General features: G+C 40.6%; 2 protein-coding genes across 2 annotated transcripts; both read right to left on the bottom strand.

The window, feature by feature from the left end:
- Positions 1-1,526: 1,526 nt before the first annotated feature.
- Positions 1,527-12,145, bottom strand: LOC135522519 (membrane progestin receptor alpha-like). The gene is made up of 2 exons (XM_064948846.1): positions 11,986-12,145; positions 1,527-8,684 (listed from the first exon to the last, which is right to left on the bottom strand). The coding sequence occupies exon 2, from the start codon at positions 8,676-8,678 to the stop codon at positions 7,614-7,616; it is 1,065 nt and encodes a 354-aa protein (XP_064804918.1). The 5' UTR covers positions 8,679-8,684; positions 11,986-12,145; the 3' UTR covers positions 1,527-7,613.
- Positions 12,146-15,322: 3,177 nt separating this feature from the next.
- LOC135522518 (stathmin-like) lies at positions 15,323-18,526 on the bottom strand. Its single transcript, XM_064948845.1, has 5 exons — positions 18,253-18,526; positions 16,669-16,712; positions 16,272-16,438; positions 15,923-16,114; positions 15,323-15,733 (listed from the first exon to the last, which is right to left on the bottom strand). Exons 2-5 carry the CDS (start codon positions 16,682-16,684, stop codon positions 15,674-15,676), a joined length of 435 nt encoding a protein of 144 aa, XP_064804917.1. The 5' UTR covers positions 16,685-16,712; positions 18,253-18,526; the 3' UTR covers positions 15,323-15,673.
- Between the last annotated feature and the right edge of the window lie 2,495 nt (positions 18,527-21,021).

Below are 21,021 nucleotides of genomic sequence, written 5' to 3'. Positions count from 1 at the left end.
AAACCTGCTACAGAGAGCTCAAGACCTCAGACTGGGGTGAAGGTTCACCTTCTAACAGGACAACGTCCCTCAGCTAACAACCAAGATAACACAGGTGTGGCTTCAGGACAAGTCTCTGAATGGGGCTCCCGAGTGGCGCAGCGGGCTAAGGCACTGCATCTCAGTGCTGGAGGCATCACTACTCGACCCTAGTTTGATTCCAGGCTGTATCACAACCGGCTGTGATTGGGAGTCTCATAGGGCGGAGCACAATTGGCCCAGTGCTGTCTAGGTTAGGGTTTGGCCGGGGTAGGCCGTCATTGTAAATAAGAATTTGTTCTTAACCAACTTGCTTAGTTAAATAAAAATAAATGAATAATACATGTCCTCAAGTGGCCCAGCCAGATCCCAGACTTGAACTTGATTGAACATATCTGTAGAGACCTGAAAATAGCTGTGCAGCGACGCTCCCAATCCAACCTGACAGAGCTTGACAGGATACAGGTGTGCCAAGCTTGTAGTGTCATACTCAAGAAGATGTGAGGCTGTACTCGCTGCCAAAGGTGCTTCAACAAAGTACTTGGTAAACTTATGTAAATGTGATATTTCCTTTTCCCGCGCAATATTCAAATGCCAGTATGCATTCTACAAATGGTGGCATAGGCAAAATATGATAACACAACAACAGATGGCAGCAGCTAACTACTGTAGCTAACTAGCCAGCTAACCACTGTAGCTAGCCAAATAAAACAAAATGTTTTTCTAAATAGTAGCTAGCTGGCTAGCATTTATGAGGCCAGCAAATACGTTCCTCTCGCGCTAGGAACGTATTTACTCCAACGTTATAAATCTGTCTCTCGGTCCCAAATAACACATTTTCTGGAGAATTGCGTGAGGAGTGCTGATCATGTAGCACACTGTATGCATTTGCCATAGCCTGATTGCATCCAGACTGAGGAGAAATGCATCCTTGACCACCTCCTGAAGTGGTCAGACAGATCTGAACACAATCAGACCACAAAGCAAAGCACTCAACCAGTCTTTTCAATGCGATCTTTGTATTCTGATAGTAGAAGTCACATATAAGTGTCATTTAAATGAATTTGTAATGACTAGTTTGAACGGTACACAAATTGAACGAGTTCCTTCCTACACATATCTTGGTATCTGAAACATGTTACTGAGCTGGTGAAGAAGTTGAAGTTCAAGGTTGGTTTCTTTTACAGAAACAAACATGTGTCGTGTCTTTACTATCATTAAATGAGGACTTTTTGTTTTTATAAAAGATTCTCTGTAATTAGAATTACACGATTAAACTGATTAATCATGTAACTGTAATTAACTAGGAAGTCGGGGCAACAAGGAAAAGATTCAGATTACAAAGTTATAATTTTCCTAATATAACTTTTCAGAATATTTTCTTATCTGATCAATAGTCTTCTGATTAATGAATTCTTCTTTACCTCACGTTAGTCTCATTCCAAACGTCGTAAATTGTTGGTTATCTGCACAAACCCAGTCTTCACTATGAGTCATCCATACATCAATTGTCTTAAATCATTTATTTATTAACTAACTAAACAATCACAGAAGTGCACACACAAACAAACAAAGTAAATATGGTTACAAGAAATGATAGGGGAATGTGCCCCAGTGGGCTAAACCGGCATCGCGGCTTGCTGTACAAAAGGGGAGTGGGGGTCGACAGAGATAAGACAACACACAGTTGGTAATTCTAACAATTGAAATGCTAATCCTTTGCACATGAACGCTCACTTATTCGGGAACAATTGCAATCAATATATATATTTACATTCATTGTGTCGTCGGGGATCTCTGTTGAAAAGTTTGTTTCTGTTGGAGAGTTTGTCCGCCCTCTCTGACGTGGTTAGGATGGATAGTTCAGAGTGACCTTCATTCATGTCGTTATGGATAGATGTTTCGGCGGTTGTCGGTCTTCGCGTTCAATGATTCCGAATTCCTAGCTGCAGACTAATAATTAATATCAAAGACTTGTTCTTATTCTGTCAGTATCGATAGTCTCAGAGTTAACCACGTGGGATGGTTAAAAGATTCAGCAGTCTACTCAAATGTTTGTCCGCTCGCAATTGAGGGAAACATGGTCTGTTGAGAAATTATCAAAGTGGGGGTTTTATTCGGGAGTTGCAGAAAAGGGCCTGTCCCAGTATGCCAGACCCTAACTGGGCTCATGGGCAGTCCTCTGATTTAGTTAAACTCAAAAGGGAATTGGAGTTTCCTTCATTAAACAGTCCAAAATCACATTACACAATTTTACAAACAGTATCATCCTCACTCATTCATCTTATACAACAATTAGATGAAAACCTCAAATATGAGGCTGTTATATAAACAGCATTATGGTAATGTTGTCTTATTGTCTTCCATGAGTTTCACCAAATTGTACCAAACGGACCAGTTTGTAGCTGGATTCTACACCGATCTTTTATACCTTCTCCAGAACATAAATGTTATTCAGACATCAAGTTCTGTGAAGTGGAAGAAATTCCTTTGTTCTCTATGAAAATTCACTCTGTCTGTATACTGTGGCCATGAGGACCTGATATCCATGAGGATCATGAGGACCATGATATCCTCCAGGAATTTACGACCTCTCTCTGACCACAGCAGCCTGTGTGTAGGAGACAGGTAGAGGGGGATGGGGCTTGCTGTACCCAAAGAGGGCAACGTCATGACACATGTCTGACTTTTGTTAAAGGAAGGAAATTGTCCAGGCCACTTAAATGTCTATTTTAGACTATGGGGATATTATCTATATGCATGCAGCAGCATTTACATATAAAGGGTGCAAAAAAAAAACGAAAAGCAGCTTTACCCAACTCTGTGGAGACCAGAGGGGCCTCCAGTGCTATCCAAGCCTGAGATCGGGTTTGATCATTTGTATGTCTAAATTTAATTAATGATGATAGATACATAGGAAGTTTCTGCATGAGTGCTTTGTTGATAAACACAAGAAAATGCTGCTTATCTGTTACATACATCCAACCCAATTTTTGATTAAAAAAAACGAAATGGTGAGTTCTATAACCATCACATATAATAAACCTAAGGGCACAATGGAAAACAGCATCTAGTTGTTTATGTGAAACAACTTACAGAGCTCTCTAAAATGATATCTTCTGGGGGCCTTGGCCCCTGTGTATAGGAAACCTCCCTAGTCTTTATTTTAATATGAACAAGTACAAGGTTGCTGCAGTTTGACATGGTTTTCACCCTCCCCCAAGTTCAGGAGTTTTTTTTAAACCATGTGACCTGATAAGAAAAACTGGTCCCATCCGAGCCCATATTCAACCATACTGTCTATTGTCGTGAGTTTTATCTGGTTAGGTTATCAGATCAGGAAAAACTACAAGATTTCTGACGAAAAATGGTAACCTGCAACCCTGGGTAGAACCGTATCAATGCTGATTTAAAGATTCCCTGCTTTAGGTTCTGTGCAGTATAGTGAGAGTCAGTAGTATCAAGGTGAACAGTTATATGATTAAAAGTTGGTTTGTGTTAGGAATGGCACTTACAGTGGTAGTTTGGATACTAGGGGTCACAATAATTTTATTCTAGTCATTGCAACCCCTTTATCAGTGAGACCATAACAATTAAAATTCAAGGAACTGCCTAAATAACATGTGTCTTAATAGGGCGTTGGGCCAGCACAAGCCACCAGAACATTGTCCATGCTCCTTGGCATACATTCTACAAGTATCTGGAACTCTATATGAGGGATGCGACACCATTCTTCCATGAGAAATTCCATAATTTGGTGTTTTGTTGTTGGTGGTGGAAAGCGCTGTCTCATGCGCCACTCTCAAATCTTCCTTAAGTGTTCGATTGGGTTGAGATCTGGTGACTGACACACACACACACACACACACACACACACACACACACACACACACACACACACACACACACACACACACACACACACACACACACACACACACACACACACACACACTTACTTTAAACCCCATATGCTCCTTTGAGACTCCTCTTTCAAGGTCACAGAGCTCTCTTCTTCTAGCCATGGTAGCCAAAATAACAGGCAACTGGGCATTTTTATACATGACCCGAAGTATGATGGGGTGTTCATTGCTTAATTAACTCAAGAACCACATCTGCGTGGAAGCAACTGCTTTCAGTATACTTTGTATCCCTCATTCACTTAAGTGTTTCCTTTATTTTGGCAGTTAGCTGTAAGTCAGTCATGATTTAACCTTTCCGTCACCTGTTAGATATTAGCCTAAGCTTTGTAGGATGACATTATTAGTGACTTTGGCTGAGACCAAACCCAGGTCTCAAGTCTGTAAAGTTCAATGCCACCTCAAACTTGATCAGCACATATAAAATTACGTTAATTTTACGAGGCATTTCACAACAGAACACTAGGGGCAATCTTATTAATCTAAAATTAACATTTTAAATGGCATTTCTTTCAAAATGAGTGTTGGAATTTTTCTCTCTGGTCCTGATTTGAATACCTGTGTAATGTGTTTACATTAGCTCTAAATATATTATTGCCACCGTTTCATGGACATCATAAAATTAGGTTTTAAAATAAATCCTGCTCTTTTGTGAGCAATTATTTCACCTTTCATTGATGTGTGACAGACTTAAAATGTCACCTTAAGGGACTTGAGAGGACGTTAACGAACTACAGTGTTCTTAAGAGGGGTCTTGAACATAAGAAATAAGTGCAAAGACAGGCTTTCAAACACATTCACATCTGAATCAAACACAAGCAAACACAAGCAAAGCAATACACGCAAAGAGACATGCTCCAAGGCATGTACATTTTAACTCGGAAGTTTACATGCACCTTAGCCAAAATACATTTAAACTAAGTTTTTCACAATTCCTGACATTTAATCAGAGTAAAAATTCCCTGTCTTAGGTCAGTTAAGATCACCACTTTATTTTAAGAATGTGAAATGTCAGAATAACGTAGTTGAGAGAATTATTTATTTCAGCTTTTATTTCTTTCATCACATTCCCAGTGGGTCAGAAGTTTATATACACTCAATTAGTATTTGGTAGCATTGCCTTTAAATTGTTTAACTTGGGTCAAACTTTTTGGGTGGCCATCCACAAGCTTCCCACAATAAGTTGGGTGAATTTTGTCCCATTCCTCCTGACAGAGCTGTTGTAACTGAGTCAGGTTTGTAGGCCTCCTTGCTCGCACACGCTTTTTCAGTTCTGCCCACAAATTTTCCAAAAGATTGAGGTCAGGGCTTTGTGATGGCCACTCCAATACCTTTACTTTGACTTTCCTTAAGCTATTTTGTCATAACTTTGATATTATGCTTGGGGTCATTGTCCATTAGGAAGACCTGTTTGCGACCATGCTTCATCTTCCTGACTAATGTCATCTATTTTGTGAAGTGCACTAGTCCCTCCATCAGCAGAGCACCCCCACAACATGATGCTGCCACCCCCGTGCTACACGATTGGGATGGTGTTCTTCAGCTTGCAAGCTTCAACCTTTTTCCTCCAAACATAATGATGGTCATTATGGCCAAACCGTTCTATATTTGTTTCATCAGACATTTCTCCAAAAAGCATGTTCTTTGTCCCCATGTGCAGTTGCAAACCGTAGTCTGGCTTTTTTATGGCAGTTTTGGAGCAGTGGCTTCTTTCTTGCTGAGCGGGCCTTTCAGGTGATGTTGATATAGGACTCGTTTTACTGTGGATATAGATACTTTTGTACCGGTTTCATCCAGAATATTCACAAGGTCCTTTGCTGTTCTGCACGTTTCACACCAAAGTACATTCATCTCCTTGAGACAGAATGCGTCTCCTTCCTGAGCGGTATGACGGCTGTGTGGTCCCATGGTGTTTATACTTGCATACTATTGTTTGTACAGATGAACATGGTACCTTCTGGCGTTTGGACATTGCTGCCAAGGATGAACAAGACTTGTGGAGGTCTACAATTTGTTTTCTGAGGTCTTGGCTGATTTCTTCTGATTTTCCCATGATGTCAAGCAAAGAGGCACTGAGTTTTTGAAGGTAGGCCTTGAAATACATCCACAGGTACATCTCCAATTGACTCAAATGATGTCAATTAGCCTATCAGAAGCTTCAGCTGGAATTTTCCAAGCTGTTTAGAGGCACAGTCAACTTGGTATGTAAACTTCTGATCCACTGGAATTGTGATAGAATGCATTATAAGGGAAAGAATTATGATAAGGGGAATTTTAGTTAAATAATCTGTCTGTTAACAATTGTTGGAACAATTACTTGTGTAATGCACAAAGTAGATGTCCTAACCGACTTGCCAAAACTATAGTTTGTTCACAAGAAATTTGTGGAGTCTTTTAAAATGAGTTTTAATGACTGCAACCTAAGAGTATGTAAACTTCCGACTTCAACTCTACATACCCAACCATACATATACTAAGTACTAAGACAGCCCTTTTGTGAGTAAAGTCAAGTCCATGAAAAGACTGAACAATACACACAAAGGCATTGACATCATCGGGTGTGAAAAGGCAAAAGCTGAAGTTCCAGCCCTTTGAATACAAAGGAATATTATCACAACGACAAAGAGACTTCATAGTCATCTTGGGCACATAGTTCCATCCATTTCTTACGCCAACTATCCTAAGAGTGCCAGCTTTGTTCTTTGACATGATCAATCCACGTTAGTAAAATGGCCAATGTATGTGTCTTCGAGGAGAAATGTTCTGTTTGGTTTGCAAATTGTGCGCGGTATGCCTCTAGCCCAGTCTAACTGCCAGTCTATTATATCTGACAGCGCATATAGGCACCTCAATCAGTTAGCAAACCCAGCTTTGGAGAAAATGGGCAGAGAATATGGTAGATAAAACAGAGAGAATGAGTAGGGGAGACACCATTTGGAGGTGTCGACTGCAGCTCACTTGAATATCATGAGATAGCCAAGGAATAAAAAAAGAATACTGGTCTTCATTAAGCATTAACATTTGACTTGGGAGTCAAATAGCTTTGAAACTCACATTGTACTTTTAAGAAATAAAAGCTGGTGAGAAATTATTGAACTAAATAATTATTTATTTGATGATCCACTTAAGGGCAACGTGGGTATTCTTTCCATTCTTTCCTGCATACCTCTATTGAGATGGTCTGTGTCATGCCTGGTGTTGGTCAGTCTGTACAGTACAGTATGTAGTCAAACAGTCATTCAGACTATTCAGTAGCTAGCCAGGCCATGACATGTGATCTCACAGTAGAGAGTGGAAAATGAATAGGAAAATCAACACAATAAAAAAGTCTCAATTCCGACCTTCATCTCACCCTCTCTGTGAAGTGCAAAGATGGGAGGGACTGCTTGTGATGGACTGCTTGTGATTACAGGGACTGCTTGTGATGTGACAGACAGAAACTACCAGGATTTTTCTGTCTTCCTGGAAGGTCAACATCACAAGACAGTCAATGTTGCCAGTTTAAAATGTCATTTGGCAGGCCACAAAAAAAAAAGGATAAAAAAACAGCAGGTCATTGTTTTTACAAAATGAAAGTCTAATTGCTTTAATCTCTTGTCTTTTTTTTAGCTTTCCAGTGTAAATCAGATTAGTCTTTCTCCATTATCCTCCTTTCTCCCTCTGTCCTGACAGCTCCTACTTCTCTTTTTCGCACAGTTGCGCCTGCACACGTTTCCGCATGTAGAAGGCAGTGAGCGCGCTGCAGCATGCCGTGAAGATGAAGAGCGCCACTGCATCATGGGCCAGGTTGCCATGGAGACGCTCGTAGAGGGGCCTCCGCTCAATGTAGTCTATGCGTGTCGCCTCAATCTGCACCAGGGTGCACAGCACCAGGAACACGTGGAAGATCTGGTGGCCCTGGCCAATGAAGTCACATCGCCCGGGCAGCCAGCGCTCTGGATGGGGGCAGGCAAAGAAGTAGGCGCTCACCAGGAAAAAGATTACCTGGTAGCGGTGGTAAGCCACAGCCTGGTTGGAGCAGCCCCCCTCCTGCTGGTGGCAGCTGTAGATGCGGTGCAGCACGGGACTAATGTCCAGGCAGTAGGCCATGCCCGAGGGCACCACCTGGAACAGCTTGTGGGCAAATTTGGGCAGCCTCGGGCTGGCATACTTGCCGTAGCAGCAGCCGAAGCACGAGAACCAGGCTAGGAATGCTGCGGTGGGCAGGAAGACCCCTCGCACCTGGGTGTGCCAGCCCTCCTCGATGGCATAGTAAAAGTGGGCCAGGGCGCTGCCATACTGGTAGATGGCCACGCCCACATAGTCCAGGAAGTAGAAGGTGTAGTGGGAGAGCTCGGACTTGGCGTTGAGCAGGTGGGCCAGGGCACTGCACGACAGGTAGGTGAAGGCTGAGAGGAGGACAATAAACAGCGGCTGGGCGTGGGGGTCACGGAGAAAATCCACTGTCTCGGACAGCTCCTGGCACTTGACCAGGATGATAAAGGCGGCAAGCAGGTGGGTCCAAACGTTGAGTGCCTCGTTGTGCCTCTGGAAGAGGGTGAGGAAGTAGTAGCGCCAGCTGTGTTCCGGCTGCCTGTAGCCTCCAAGGATGTGAGGCTCACGGAACACCCAGGGCACATCATGGGCCTTCACGGTGCAGGGCAGAGTAGGGAAGGCCGACTCGAGCAGCTGAGGAATCTGACGCAACTGTTGAGCATTGATGAACAGGCGACCAATCTGCTCCATCACCACAGTCGTCATGGCAAACTAAAGACGGAAGATGAGGGCAGAGAATGAGTTCACAGTCAGTTAACAATATCTATCTGACCATGAGCTGTCATTTCTGATTGCAAGCGAGAAGATTTAGACCCGAATCGTGTGTTGCATGATATTACAATGCTTTGCTTTTTTGGCTTTGGCTTAGTAATGGTGGTGGGTGAAGAGGGTAGTTTAGCTTGTTAGATTATTTCATTTAACAGATATCTTTATAATGACTACATTGGAAATAAAGCAGTGCACTTTTTAAAATTATATGCAATTTAAAAGTTTTATATCATAAAATTTCAATCTGAAATATTTTGGACATCAAAGCAAAGGACGTTGAACATCTTGGTCCGTGTTTTATGATTCTGATTCTTCTTCTTTGAGTCAGAAAAGGATACTCATATGATAGGTAAGATATAGCCTACAAAATTTTGCAGAGAGCCTATCCAACTAACACTAATTGAAAAAAATATATAAAATACTGGAACCAAGACCTAAAAAGAACTGTTGAAGCAAAAATAACAAAATTACAGCTAACAAAAATGTAACAAAAATGTAAACTAATGTATAGAATATATTATACAAGAGACAAAATACACAAATTCTACAGCACAATGGTAGAGTCATGTCTTAAGTGTAAAACAAACAATGACTCAATAATTCATTCCTTCTGGGAGTGTTATAAAGTCCAACAGTTATGGGCGGAGTAGGAAAGTTGTAAGAACGTTTCAGAGGTTTTACAATGTAAGTTTGGAGCGGGAGAAGACGAGGATGTCATCGAGGTAGACGAAGACGAACCGGTTCAACATGTCGCGGAAAACATCATTAACCAGAGCCTGGAGCACAGTAGGGGCGTTGGTATGGCCGAATGGCATGACCAGATACAGTGACTGCCGGCCGTGTTGAAGGCAGTCTTCCACTCGTCCCCTTCCCATATCCACACCAGGTGGTGGGCATTCCGTAGGTCCAGCATGGAGAACACGGTGGCCCCTGGAGCGGGTCGAAGGCCGAGGAGATGAGTGGTAGCGAGTAGCGGTTCTTCACCATGATGTCGTTGAGACCCCGGTAGTCGATGCACGGGCACATGGCTTTGTCCTTCTTCTCTACAAAGAAGACCCCTGCGCCGGCGGGGGAGAGAGAAGGACGGATGAACCCTGCAGCTAGGGAGTCCTCCATAGCCTTGGTCTCCAGACCCGCAGAGAGTACAGTTGTCCCCGGGGCAGAGTGGTGCATGGGAGAAGGTCAATCCCACAATCATATGGTCAGTGCTGCGGAAGCGAAATGGCCGGGCCTTACTGAACACCTCCCGGAGGTCCTGGAATGGGGAATGGCGGAGAGATCCGGGGCAACTTCCGAGCCCCCAGGAAGATGTCCTGGGGCAGGCTGCACTGACTTTGGGAACTGGGGATAGCAGAACGGGCTAGGAGAATCCCAATACCACAGGAATCTGAGGAGACTTAATGAGCAGGAACTGCATCATCTCGCTGTGGTTCCTTGACACGAGTAGGTTGATGGGGGTGGTATTGTGGGTGACCGGGCCTATAGAGCGCCCGTCCAGTGCTCTAATATCCATGGGAATGGAGAGGGGCTGTGGGGATATCCAGCTCGGATGCCAGGGTAGCATCCATGAATACCTGGGGAGATTTTGACTGGTTCCCCCACAGCAACATGGCATGAAAAGGGATGGGAGAGGAAACGTATTCCCACCAGAGTACTCGCTCCTACCGATGAGCCTGGCTTTTAGTGGACAGGTGGGGACGAAATTACCAAAATCTCCTCTCCTTCCTACAGTGATTCTTCCTGTAAAAGTTACGTCATACTGCAGCACACCATGCTGGCTGCTGCAGAATGTAGGCACTTTATTTAATTGTCAACCATTGTTGCTATTAATTCTAGTTAGTGCTAGTTTGACCACCAGAGGGCATCTTTGAGAAGCATTTAAAAGTCTTCAATATTGGCTGTACTAGAGAATTGCAAACCTTTTTTTGTAAGAACATAGTATAGGGGATTGAGAGATTGCCAAGACTGAGAGAATGCCAAGAGTGTGCAAAGCTTTCATCAAGGCAAAGGGTGGCTACTTCGAAGAATATAAAATATAAAAAAATATTTTGATTTCTTTAACACTTTTTTGGTTACTACATGATTCCATGTGTTATTTCATAGATGTGATGTATTCACTATTATTCTACAATGTAGGAAATAGTAAAAATAAAGAAAAACCCATCAATGAGTAGGTCTGTCCAAACTTTTGATTTGAACTGTATGTCTGTGTTGGTGTTTTTGTCTTTTTTTATGTTGAAGATTGGGCATTAAGTCCCAGCCAAGGTAATGTCTAGTTTAGTGGATATATATCTGTGAAATGTTAAGTTGTCTATTGTCTTTTGTCTATGTCTATTGTCTAAAATCTGAAATAAAATCATACAAAAAATATCAGATATAAAGCAGCGTACTTTAGGCTACTTATGTACTGTATGTATTATTTATTTTCAGTGTCAGCAGTGCAAATATGCTGTAGCCTAGGCCTACACACGGGGTGCATATTAATAGCCTTCAGTAAATGAAACCGATTCCTCAAACTCCCTCTTGTTACTTCATTTGCATGCATCTACAAAAAGCAGAGCAAGCGAAAGAATGCCTATTCTACTGAGAATTGTATTGCCCTTGTCCTTCCATGACCATGCAGGCGTGGGAAAGGTTAAGGAGACAAGAGGAGACCACGTAAATTACTGAGTGCTAAGGAAAAATGGTATCATGGAGCAATCGTTGAATTGGAAGAGGATTATGTAACATATTCCCCATCTTGCCGGTCTCCACCCTCAGATTTTTACATTGGTTGCATGCCTAGCTGTCTTAAAATATTCATAGTTGAAAAATTGCTCGAGTATAAACGAATCCAGAAGCTTTGAGACTATAGAATGGTATTCTAATGTAAATTATTTGTTCAAGACATCCAACAGTGAGACCTATTTTAGCCTATTAGCTAACAATCGACGGATCAATATGTTATCCTAATTATCGACGTAGCCTAATATGAACACAAATTGGGTATTTCTGTAAAAAGACAGAATTAAGCCGACATATGATCAGGGAGGGGTAAACTGCATACAGAATAGACTTCAATTTCCCATTCTGACAGCTGCTCTATTACATGTTATACGAGATGTTCTAAAACAGAGTATTCTATACAAATGCACATTATTAAAATGGTCTATCGGCATGCACATTGACATTTTATGCGACCATATTCTGGCGTGGCCATAGTGCTGAAAACCATAATAAATAAATAAATAATAAATAAACCTACCTGAAGAAGGCAAACGCAGTATCAGTGCAAAACCTTGAATAGTGAATCATTTGGATTATTCATTAATACATCAAATATAAATAACATTGTTTGATCAATAAAATTACTAAAGTATGATTATTCTTGTGCGGGTGGAGCGCCCGTCGGATTTTTATCAAGACGCAATCCGTAGTCAAAGAGCCACGAGCCTTTGACAAGCAGATGTTCTAACCAATCAGCAGTCAGATATGGTGTATTGTTCCTGTCTTTTCATTCGATTCTCACCAATAGCGTAGGTCTTATTTGACTGATTGCACACTGTAAGGGAATGAAATGTAGTGTGTGCTCTGAAAATGAAGAATCACCCATTCACCATAAATGATGTATTTGTTTTACTGATTTGAAAGTCTATTGGAGAGCTCTGTGTGTGTGTGTGTGTGTGTGTGTGTGTGTGTGTGTGTGTGTGTGTGTGTGTGTGTGTGTGTGTGTGTGTGTGTGTGTGTGTGTGTGTGTGTGTGTGTGTGTGTGTGTGTGTGTGTGTGTGTGTGTGTGTGTGTGCACATAGGACTATATTTATTGGTACAATTACTTTGCTATTTCCTTTTAGCAAAGCAAGATCACTATCAGCTGTTAGCAGCTGTTTGGTTCCCCTCTTAAAACAATAATAGGCTTTGGCATTGACACTTTATTATTGGTATTTATTACAGTGTCATTTCATTCTAACCCATTCATGATGTGACTTTAAATGTAGGTGTCTACCAGAGTGCTAAACCAATAGATATAGGCCCACAGTAGCTTTGCAATGGAAACTTGAAACTCAGAAGTTAGCCCACATGTGAAATTACGAACTCAGCACAAGTTTCGATCTTGATGAGAGACCTATTGTTCGTTTACCACCAATATGGTTCACAGTAAACTGAAACTAATTTGTATATCAAGTCAAGCAAATTTTTGAATCGCTCCTTAGTCCAGTCACTGTAGAAAGGCTCACATTTTTCCCTCCTCCCGCGTTGTGGGTACCATTGACAATGTGTCTTTGTATGAAACACTGTGGATGCGCCTGTGAAAGGCTTGCATTGTATATACTCAGTCAGACCCAGCCCAGACCTTCAAAACAATTCGCAGAGGTGTCTCAGCTGTCTTCCCTTCTGTGAAGGCTGACAATACCTCCTGCTGAGACCTCTTTATGTGGATGGTATTGTACAATACAAAACCGTTATTGTACAATTGCATAAAGTGCACATAGATGTGCACAGCCTGCTGTCATATGGTGGATATCTTTCTCAGACTTAACAGGTGTCTCTAAAATAATATAGGCAAGAGCCTGACCAAAAATTTCACACAAGATTAACACATTCTGTTTGCAATTTCAACATGTTTCACGCTTGGTATGTGACTTGGTAACCTGTTTCCAATACATTTAAAATGTATTTAGGAACAAAAAATGCACTCCAAACTAACTTTTCAGGTACTTGTTTAAGCAAAGATAGGGTAGAAAGCATATTTAGTGTGTTAAAAATCTATTTGTGTCCCAATTGTGTAATTATTGTATTTCCACACATTTGTATCATGTACATTTCCCGTCGGAAAGGGCCCTTGTTGATGAATGGTACAGTACCTCATCCTCGTTGCTTTTTTTATTACTCTAGAAATGTATGGCTTATTTTAGAACTTGCTCAAAGTGCAGGTCTCACACTTGTTGAAGCAAAGATGAGATGGGGGAAATATTCAAATGTCTTTTGTTGCTTGGAAGGACTTATACAGTAATATATGTTGTTTATCACATCTGCCGATACCTCCTTAGTATAACATTAACGATTAGCATGACAAATTATTGTGAACATAGCTTATATAGAGGTGCTATAGAGGTGAGGTAGGTTAACTATAAAGGGACCAGAACATGATGTCCAAGAATTTAGGCTGACCACAGAGACTTCTCTAAATAAAATGTATTCAGCCTCCTAAGGTTGAAGAGGCACTGTTCGTCACCATGCTGGCATTGGGGAGGGACCATCTGTGGCCATACAATCAGTAGGCTACATACCAGCACTCTGTAACCGTAGGCACCAATTCAACCAAATTTTAGGCCTGAACGGCTAACCTCCCAGTTCCAATAGAATATGGCATTTGAACACTTGATCAGTGAAACAATTCAACAAAACACATTATGTTCATTTAATTGTTTATAATGATAAAACAATATTACTCATACGCCCAAAAGACACTGTCTATACACTGCCAAAATGTGTGAAAGAGAAATATTAATTTCATCTTCCAACTACTGTTGCTCTACATTATAGCTTTGCGCTATTACCACTCGGTGTCAGTAGAGTCAAAGGAATGATTTGACTTTTTTTACTGTAAGCAGTTCAGTATCACTATCAAGGCCTTATATCACAACATAGATGGAATGAATAACAAGAACATCTAGATAAAAATTATGATGACGAGTAAACAAACATTGCAATTAACTCTATCCAATCTTTAGGGAAAAGATGAAGATAACGTAATTGAAATTCTGAGGGTGATGTAATTACACTATTCATCCACTATGCTGCATCTACTATGTTGTGGGATCCATTTGAAAATGACTATCAAATTTGCATGACGAAATGAGAATTACCAAAATGGAATTACTAGTGTAGTCTGTGTGCACCAATACAGAAGGTGTGTAAGTAAATGAGTCTGCAACCCAAAAGCCACAAATAAATGAAGACCATTAATAATCCTTAAGGAGTCTATTGACTAAGTAACATAATATAAAATCCCCATCAAAATCCTTCAGTTTAAAATAGAGATCAGTTTTTTTGTTGCATGGGCTGCGTTTAAATCCACCGCATCCGCCTGTAGGCCTTATGCATCTGCGGTGAAAGGTGGCTCAGCTACAGCGGTGTTCAAGAGACGGTCTACTCACGAAAACTTATGTAGCGCCTACAAACTATTATGACCACTCTATGAAAAAGGAAGACTCACATACACGATGGTGTTCTCCATTTTGCTCTCCGCCCCCCAACGGGACTTGTCTGAAGGTAACCAATACAAACGAATAGAAGTATGGAGGTTGTTTTATGACAACAAAAATAAGGGATTAAATGTGTTAATACATATATATATTTCCTGAGCTTTCTTATATCTCCTAGATATAGAACAGACACTTCAAAACCTTATTCCTTATGATTCATTTTTGAATATTTTTTTTATGCCATTTATGAATGTGTTATTCAATGCGTTTCTATGGGCTATATAGTAGTAAAGGACAAATTAAATATTATTAAATCAAAATCAAATAGGCTAAATAATCCATGGTATGACCATCTTTAAAAAAAATCATATGTTAACCCCCCACAATGGCTAAGACTTTTAGAGGTTTTAAAGAACAATTGCAACTTTATTAAGATCAGATAAACACAGTTTTACAAGGTACAAGGATTTACTTATATTATGCAATTCACAATGATAAGGACCAATGCGTAGCAGTGGCATGCTTCCTTATAGGTAAAAACGCTGCTTATTTCAAAGGTCATAAACTGCAATACACAAATCTACCGGAGGTGGGGGAAGAAATACTTACACATCCACAACAAAAGCAACAATGGACAGCCTAACTAATCCAAACAAGGTGAATTACAATGACAAATATAATACTGTCATTGAACAAAACAAAAAGATATCTTTGCACAAGTTTTTAAAAAATTATTACAAAAGAAAATCAGTTCTCCCCTTCTGGTTTTGTTTCCTTTGCCTTTCGTACCTCCTCAAGCTTCTTATCCTAGAATGGATAAAAACATGAAAATCACATAAGTTATCCTGATTAGTTAAGTATAACTTTGAACAGTGTACATGGAATTTCAACCAACATCCCATTTCCATAACCTGGGCCTTTCAATTTGAAATTATCTCTTAAGTTCAGGATTGCAGAAAATGACTTCAAGATGACTGAGAAAAATGGCAGGCCAACCTTCTCCTTGAATTTCTCATTGAGTGCTGCCATTCGTGCCGTGCGATTCTCTTTGTTGGCTTCCATTTTCTGATTGAGCTTCTCCTCTGCCGTCTTGCTGAAGTTGTTGTTCTCTTCCATGGCTTTCTTCAGAACTTCCTTCTCGTGCTCTCTCTTCTCAGCTAAGTGCTTCAGCACCTCTGCCTCATGACTCTGATCAAATTAGAAAATCAAAGTCACACAGTAAGTTAGTGGTAGCCTAGTGGGACCGAACCTGTGCTAGAAAATAATAAAATATAAATGAACTAAACCTGTAATGTGGATGCGGCTCCATTTCCTGATACTTATTTGTGTATTTCTGACTAGGTACCTTGCGTCTCTCCTCTGCAGCCTCCAGTTTCTTTTGAATCTCCTCCAGGGACATCTCCTTCTTCTCCTTCGGGGGAGGTAGGGGGATTTCACCCTTGGCATCGGGGGCCAAGATTACCTCAAATGCTTGACCTGAAGCACGCTTGTCCAACTCCTTAACCAGGATCTCTGTGAAAATAGTGAATCCAACAATGTTGATACAAGTATGTATCAAACTGATAATAACATAGAGTTATAACACCTAAACAATACAATAGTGTAGCTGATTGCATAAAAGTGACTCCAAAATGTACCATTAATTTCTATTGGGCACTAAACAAAAAAAAAAGTGGAACTGTCCCAATATTGTTGGAGCTCATTGTAATAGTGTAATAAAGGCCTGTCATGTTAACACTTACCTCCAGAGGATGCCATTTCAGCAGAGTACTGAGGGTTGCTATGCCTGGGAGGAAAAATACAGACAAAGCCATAGGTTTAATGACAGAAAGACAATACATCAAAGATGCATCCATGCGCTAATCAGAAATGAACAGAAACACGGATTGAAAAAAGCAATGACAACTATTGATTTTGAAGGTGGAGAGCCATTGATATGTGCCAAGTAAGAATTCAATTGAGGTTATTGCTGTCTATAAAATGACCATTGGAGATGGATCACTTGTATTAATGTTAGACATATAGCATGAATGTAGGTGATACAGCAAATAATTGAGAATAGGTTTCAAAGTAGCCTTACTGCACCTGTTCAAAACAAGAGCTGGCAAATGTTAAAAATAGTCTATTTCAATGAAGACAAAAAGGGCGTGGAAATTAAGTCCTTCCCATCCTTGTTAATCAGGAACAAATACCAGAGCATAAATGAAGCTTACTCAAATATAATTTCTTCTACCTTGCCATTGGCATGGCAATATCATGTCAGCAGGTAACGTTTTCTTGCTCATCATTGGATTTGACTATTGCACGAAGACAATAAAGCACCATTGTGAATACAGGTCAGAGAACAATATGAACTTAGCTAGATGTGGTCTGAATTGCCAGTCAGATTGAAGAGCATTCAAATTCAATCATTGCAATTATTGAGTTAAAGACAATTCCTAGCTAAAGGTCGAGGCGTGCCTACGCTTAAGACCAGCTTCAAAACAAGAAACCAACACTAGCAAAGGCTGAATACAAACGACCAACAGTAACTATTCATGTCGATGACAGATTTCAATTTCATAAAACAAAAAACAAATACTACACAATTAGGAATCATTACAGTATTAAAGATGATACAATATCACACATTAACTTGACATAGCTAGACAAATGCCACCGACACTGATATCCATCTCAACCCACCTTCAAATGCACGAATAGCAAACTGGTGCTGAGGAGACAATGGACTCGGCTGCACTGTCAGCTCAGCAGGGGCACAGACACTGGATAACAACCTGAATAAATTAGCTAGCTACTGTAGCTAGCTATCTTAACAGTTGGCGGACTGAAGCCCCTCTTCACATGTAAGTTAACGCACAGCAATGTGTCCTTAGTGGGGTCGAAAATCAATGTTTAATCGTCGACTGACGACATCGGAATTGGGAAAAGGCACAGACCGAGGCCGAGTGTGATCACACCCACCTAGTCTCCATCACCAAAGTCATGCGCTGGGTAGCAAAACCCGCCCAAATGTTTACGTTTAAGATAAATACAATAATGTATTGTATGATTGAAAAAAATTGTGTAACGTTGAACTTAGAAAAAATCCCAAAACTTGTGACCAAAAATAAAACCGAGCAGTGTGCTAAAGTTAGCTTAGGGCTTGTTAGCTAGCTATAGTAGCTGTTCAGGGCAGCTAGCTTACATTATATGATTCTCAATTACCATACATTTGTAATGACAACTAAGTTACTTACACCAAAAATGACAAACATCACTGAACGCGTAATGACTGCCATCAATATATCTCCAATGATTACCGTTAAAAGCGTTATTTTACCTACCTTCAAATGCTTACAAAGTGGTGTGGTCGCGCCTTCTTCACTGCCTGCCTCAGCACCAAAAGCGCAACAAAAAGGAACGAAGCACAAAAGTCAACTCGTCACATCTCGTGCTCTACTCCAATTGGTCCTAATCGTCCAATCAATAATGTCGATTTAGGGTGCAATCGTAAATTAATGTTCTCTATCTACGCCGATGTCAAAACTCTCTCGTTTGAGTGTGCCAGAGAACAGAATAACTGATGAATTTACGAACGCGCAACACCGTTGAATATGACAGGTGTCAATAAAGGTTTGCAAAAAAATTGAAATCAAATGTTGCTAGCAGCACAGATAGTCACTAACGCTATTGATAGCATGAAAACAGCCTAACTAGCTCTGATAGGGCGATTAAAATGATCAGTGAGGTGTTCTCATTTGTGTCTAGAAGTGGCTCACAAACTAGTCAACTTTAGCCAGTGAGCTTGGGAGCTTGACTGCCGTTGTGAGGTCAGAACGCTCAGATCAACCCTACTTCTTGGCCAGGGCGTCCAGTGTGCGCTCTGGGAGCGAAACGCTGTGCATTTACGAACGGACCCTAATGTATCGAGGTTCTCAGCTTGAATGAAAACAAAAGCTTGAGACAGGGTTCCCAAGATGTATACAGTAGCCTACCATCATCAACATAAATAGTTACCCTATCGAGCTTTCTAAACCTATCACTCATTATTCTAAACCCACTGGCGCAACATCGCGAGGACTTTCGGGAACGCTTGCGAGACAGACCAGGCGAGGTCTGGCGAGGGTTCCGGTGTTGTGCGGTTAAGCTCCCCCTTGCCAGAATCCCCCCATCGCGTGAACGCGCGCGCACTCAATTCTTAATTGCTGCGACTTGCTTGCTCGTTGTGATTTCTGATCACGTTAGGCTGCGTTTATTTTTTTTATGTCGGTTTGATCGCGGTGGAGGCACGAGTAATGTCTGCAGTTTTCTGTTTGGCTATTTGTTTCAAGTCTATAAATAAATCTCTTTGCCAAAATTCGTCATCTCTCCCATGTCTTATTCGAAGAGTAGTTGTTCTGAAATGTTTATTGGTTGCCTACATTTGACTCCCTCCTCTATGTTTAATATAACACACATACATTAATTATTAATTGCTGTTGGCTATCATGATGGGGGGGGGATTTCAGCAAGGCTATTTTCTTGCCTGCCAAAATTCCCCAGTTCTATCTTGGGACTGCAAGGCCTGGCACACTTCAGAATCATGTTGTTAGCTCATGTTGACCAGTAGTGTGTGCCACAGAAAGTATTTGACTTAGCCACACAATTAAGGAGTTTGGAAGGGGGGGGGGGGGGATCTTTCTCTGTGATCTACAATTGTAGATCTTGAAGTTGTCTTCTCTTTAAGGATTCAGTGGATAATCACCAAGACTTCGCTGTGTACTGTTGCCTAATTGGTTGAATCAGTTGAGCTGCAAGCTTCATAACTGCAAAGTCCCTTGTTGTTTGTAAATGGTGATTCAATAACCACCTATTCAAAAACACTTTGATACTGATTTACTTTTGTACTAAGAATACACTTCTACCTGCGTTGCTAAAGCATCTTTTTTTTTGTGAAAGGGTGCTTCATTTTAGTGTTAATGGCTTTTATACTGAAGAGTACTTTATTTATTTTTTTCAGTGTTACAGCATATCATGGGAGACGTCAGGCCTACCGACCCTACGCGATACAACTCATTTGCATTTGACCTATCAGTAAAGCAACAACAAGTGCTTAATTGAAGTACTTATCCAAAGTACACAACTTGCATAAATGTCATAACATTGCAGATTATTAGAACCCAGGTGATTGATTTAATTTCGAAACATATGTTTTCAGAAGAATGGATCCTGCAACCTATAATAACTGTGTCAATTACAAAAGCAATGGTGGCTATCCCGTGGGCTTGACCAAGGATGAAAAAAAAGTTTTCGGAAAAAGGCCATTAATTTTGTTGTAGAAGGTGAGGCGAGACTTACAAGTACACTTTATCTGTTGATTTTTCCATTATTAATTGGTCTAAAACTATCAAACCATTATATTATCTACCTCCATGACTATAATATTTATTATATCATCTTATAGCAATTCAAAACCATTATGACAACAGGCCAAGTTTAGTTGTTGGCGAGACCAAGTCTCGTTGTTTACACCCTATGCCTTCAATCTTCCTCAGAGATCAGCCTTTTTGTAGCAATATTTTGTGTCAGGTTGATGTTGTTGTGTTCATTTGTAGTTTACAAAACGTTTTTTGATATCAAGGTAAGATCTACTAGTGTTAAACTACGATAATTTAATTTAACATTGGGATTAATAATGCATCATTTGCATATGACAAAATAGCTTACTATCAAATCCAATCGCCTGAGTGATTTATCTAAATGTCATAGTTTCATAGATGATCCTTTTATCAAAATATAGTAGTATGGCTCAGGTTTTCAGACGGTGGATGATTACTTGGCCATTTTGTCTTATAATCAACAGTAGAGGTTTGAAGTAAGTAGGCCAACTTGTTGAATTTTGCAGTCTTACTATATCAAACTTTTAATACAATTAATGAGTGGAAGAAATACAATTTTACTCAATTGTATTCTTAATGAATACTTAAATATGTTTAATAACGTATCCACGGAATACTTTTGTGAGTTATACTACAGCAGCTACAAAGACACCTCCCGTGCCTTCCGGACAAAGGTAGTATGTGGTGCTGTGGTGCTGTGGTGCTGAGGAGTCCAAAAACATCTTTGTTGAGTTC

The sequence above is a fragment of the Oncorhynchus masou genome, chromosome 30, assembly GCF_036934945.1.
Source record: "Oncorhynchus masou masou isolate Uvic2021 chromosome 30, UVic_Omas_1.1, whole genome shotgun sequence".
NCBI classification, from domain to species: domain Eukaryota; kingdom Metazoa; phylum Chordata; class Actinopteri; order Salmoniformes; family Salmonidae; genus Oncorhynchus; species Oncorhynchus masou.
Note: the sequence above shows the minus strand (reverse complement) of the source record. Positions and strands in the feature narration are given on the sequence as shown.

Coding starts and splice junctions, on each gene's coding strand:
- LOC135522519 (XM_064948846.1), bottom strand. CDS start 8,678: ATGACGACTGTGGTGATGGAGCAGATTGGTCGCCTGTTCATCAATGCT.
- LOC135522518 (XM_064948845.1), bottom strand. Junction 16,115..16,271: donor CTGCAGAGGAGAGACGCAAG/GTACCTAGTCAG, acceptor TAATTTGATCAG/AGTCATGAGGCAGAGGTGCT. Junction 15,734..15,922: donor ATGAGAAATTCAAGGAGAAG/GTTGGCCTGCCA, acceptor TATCCATTCTAG/GATAAGAAGCTTGAGGAGGT.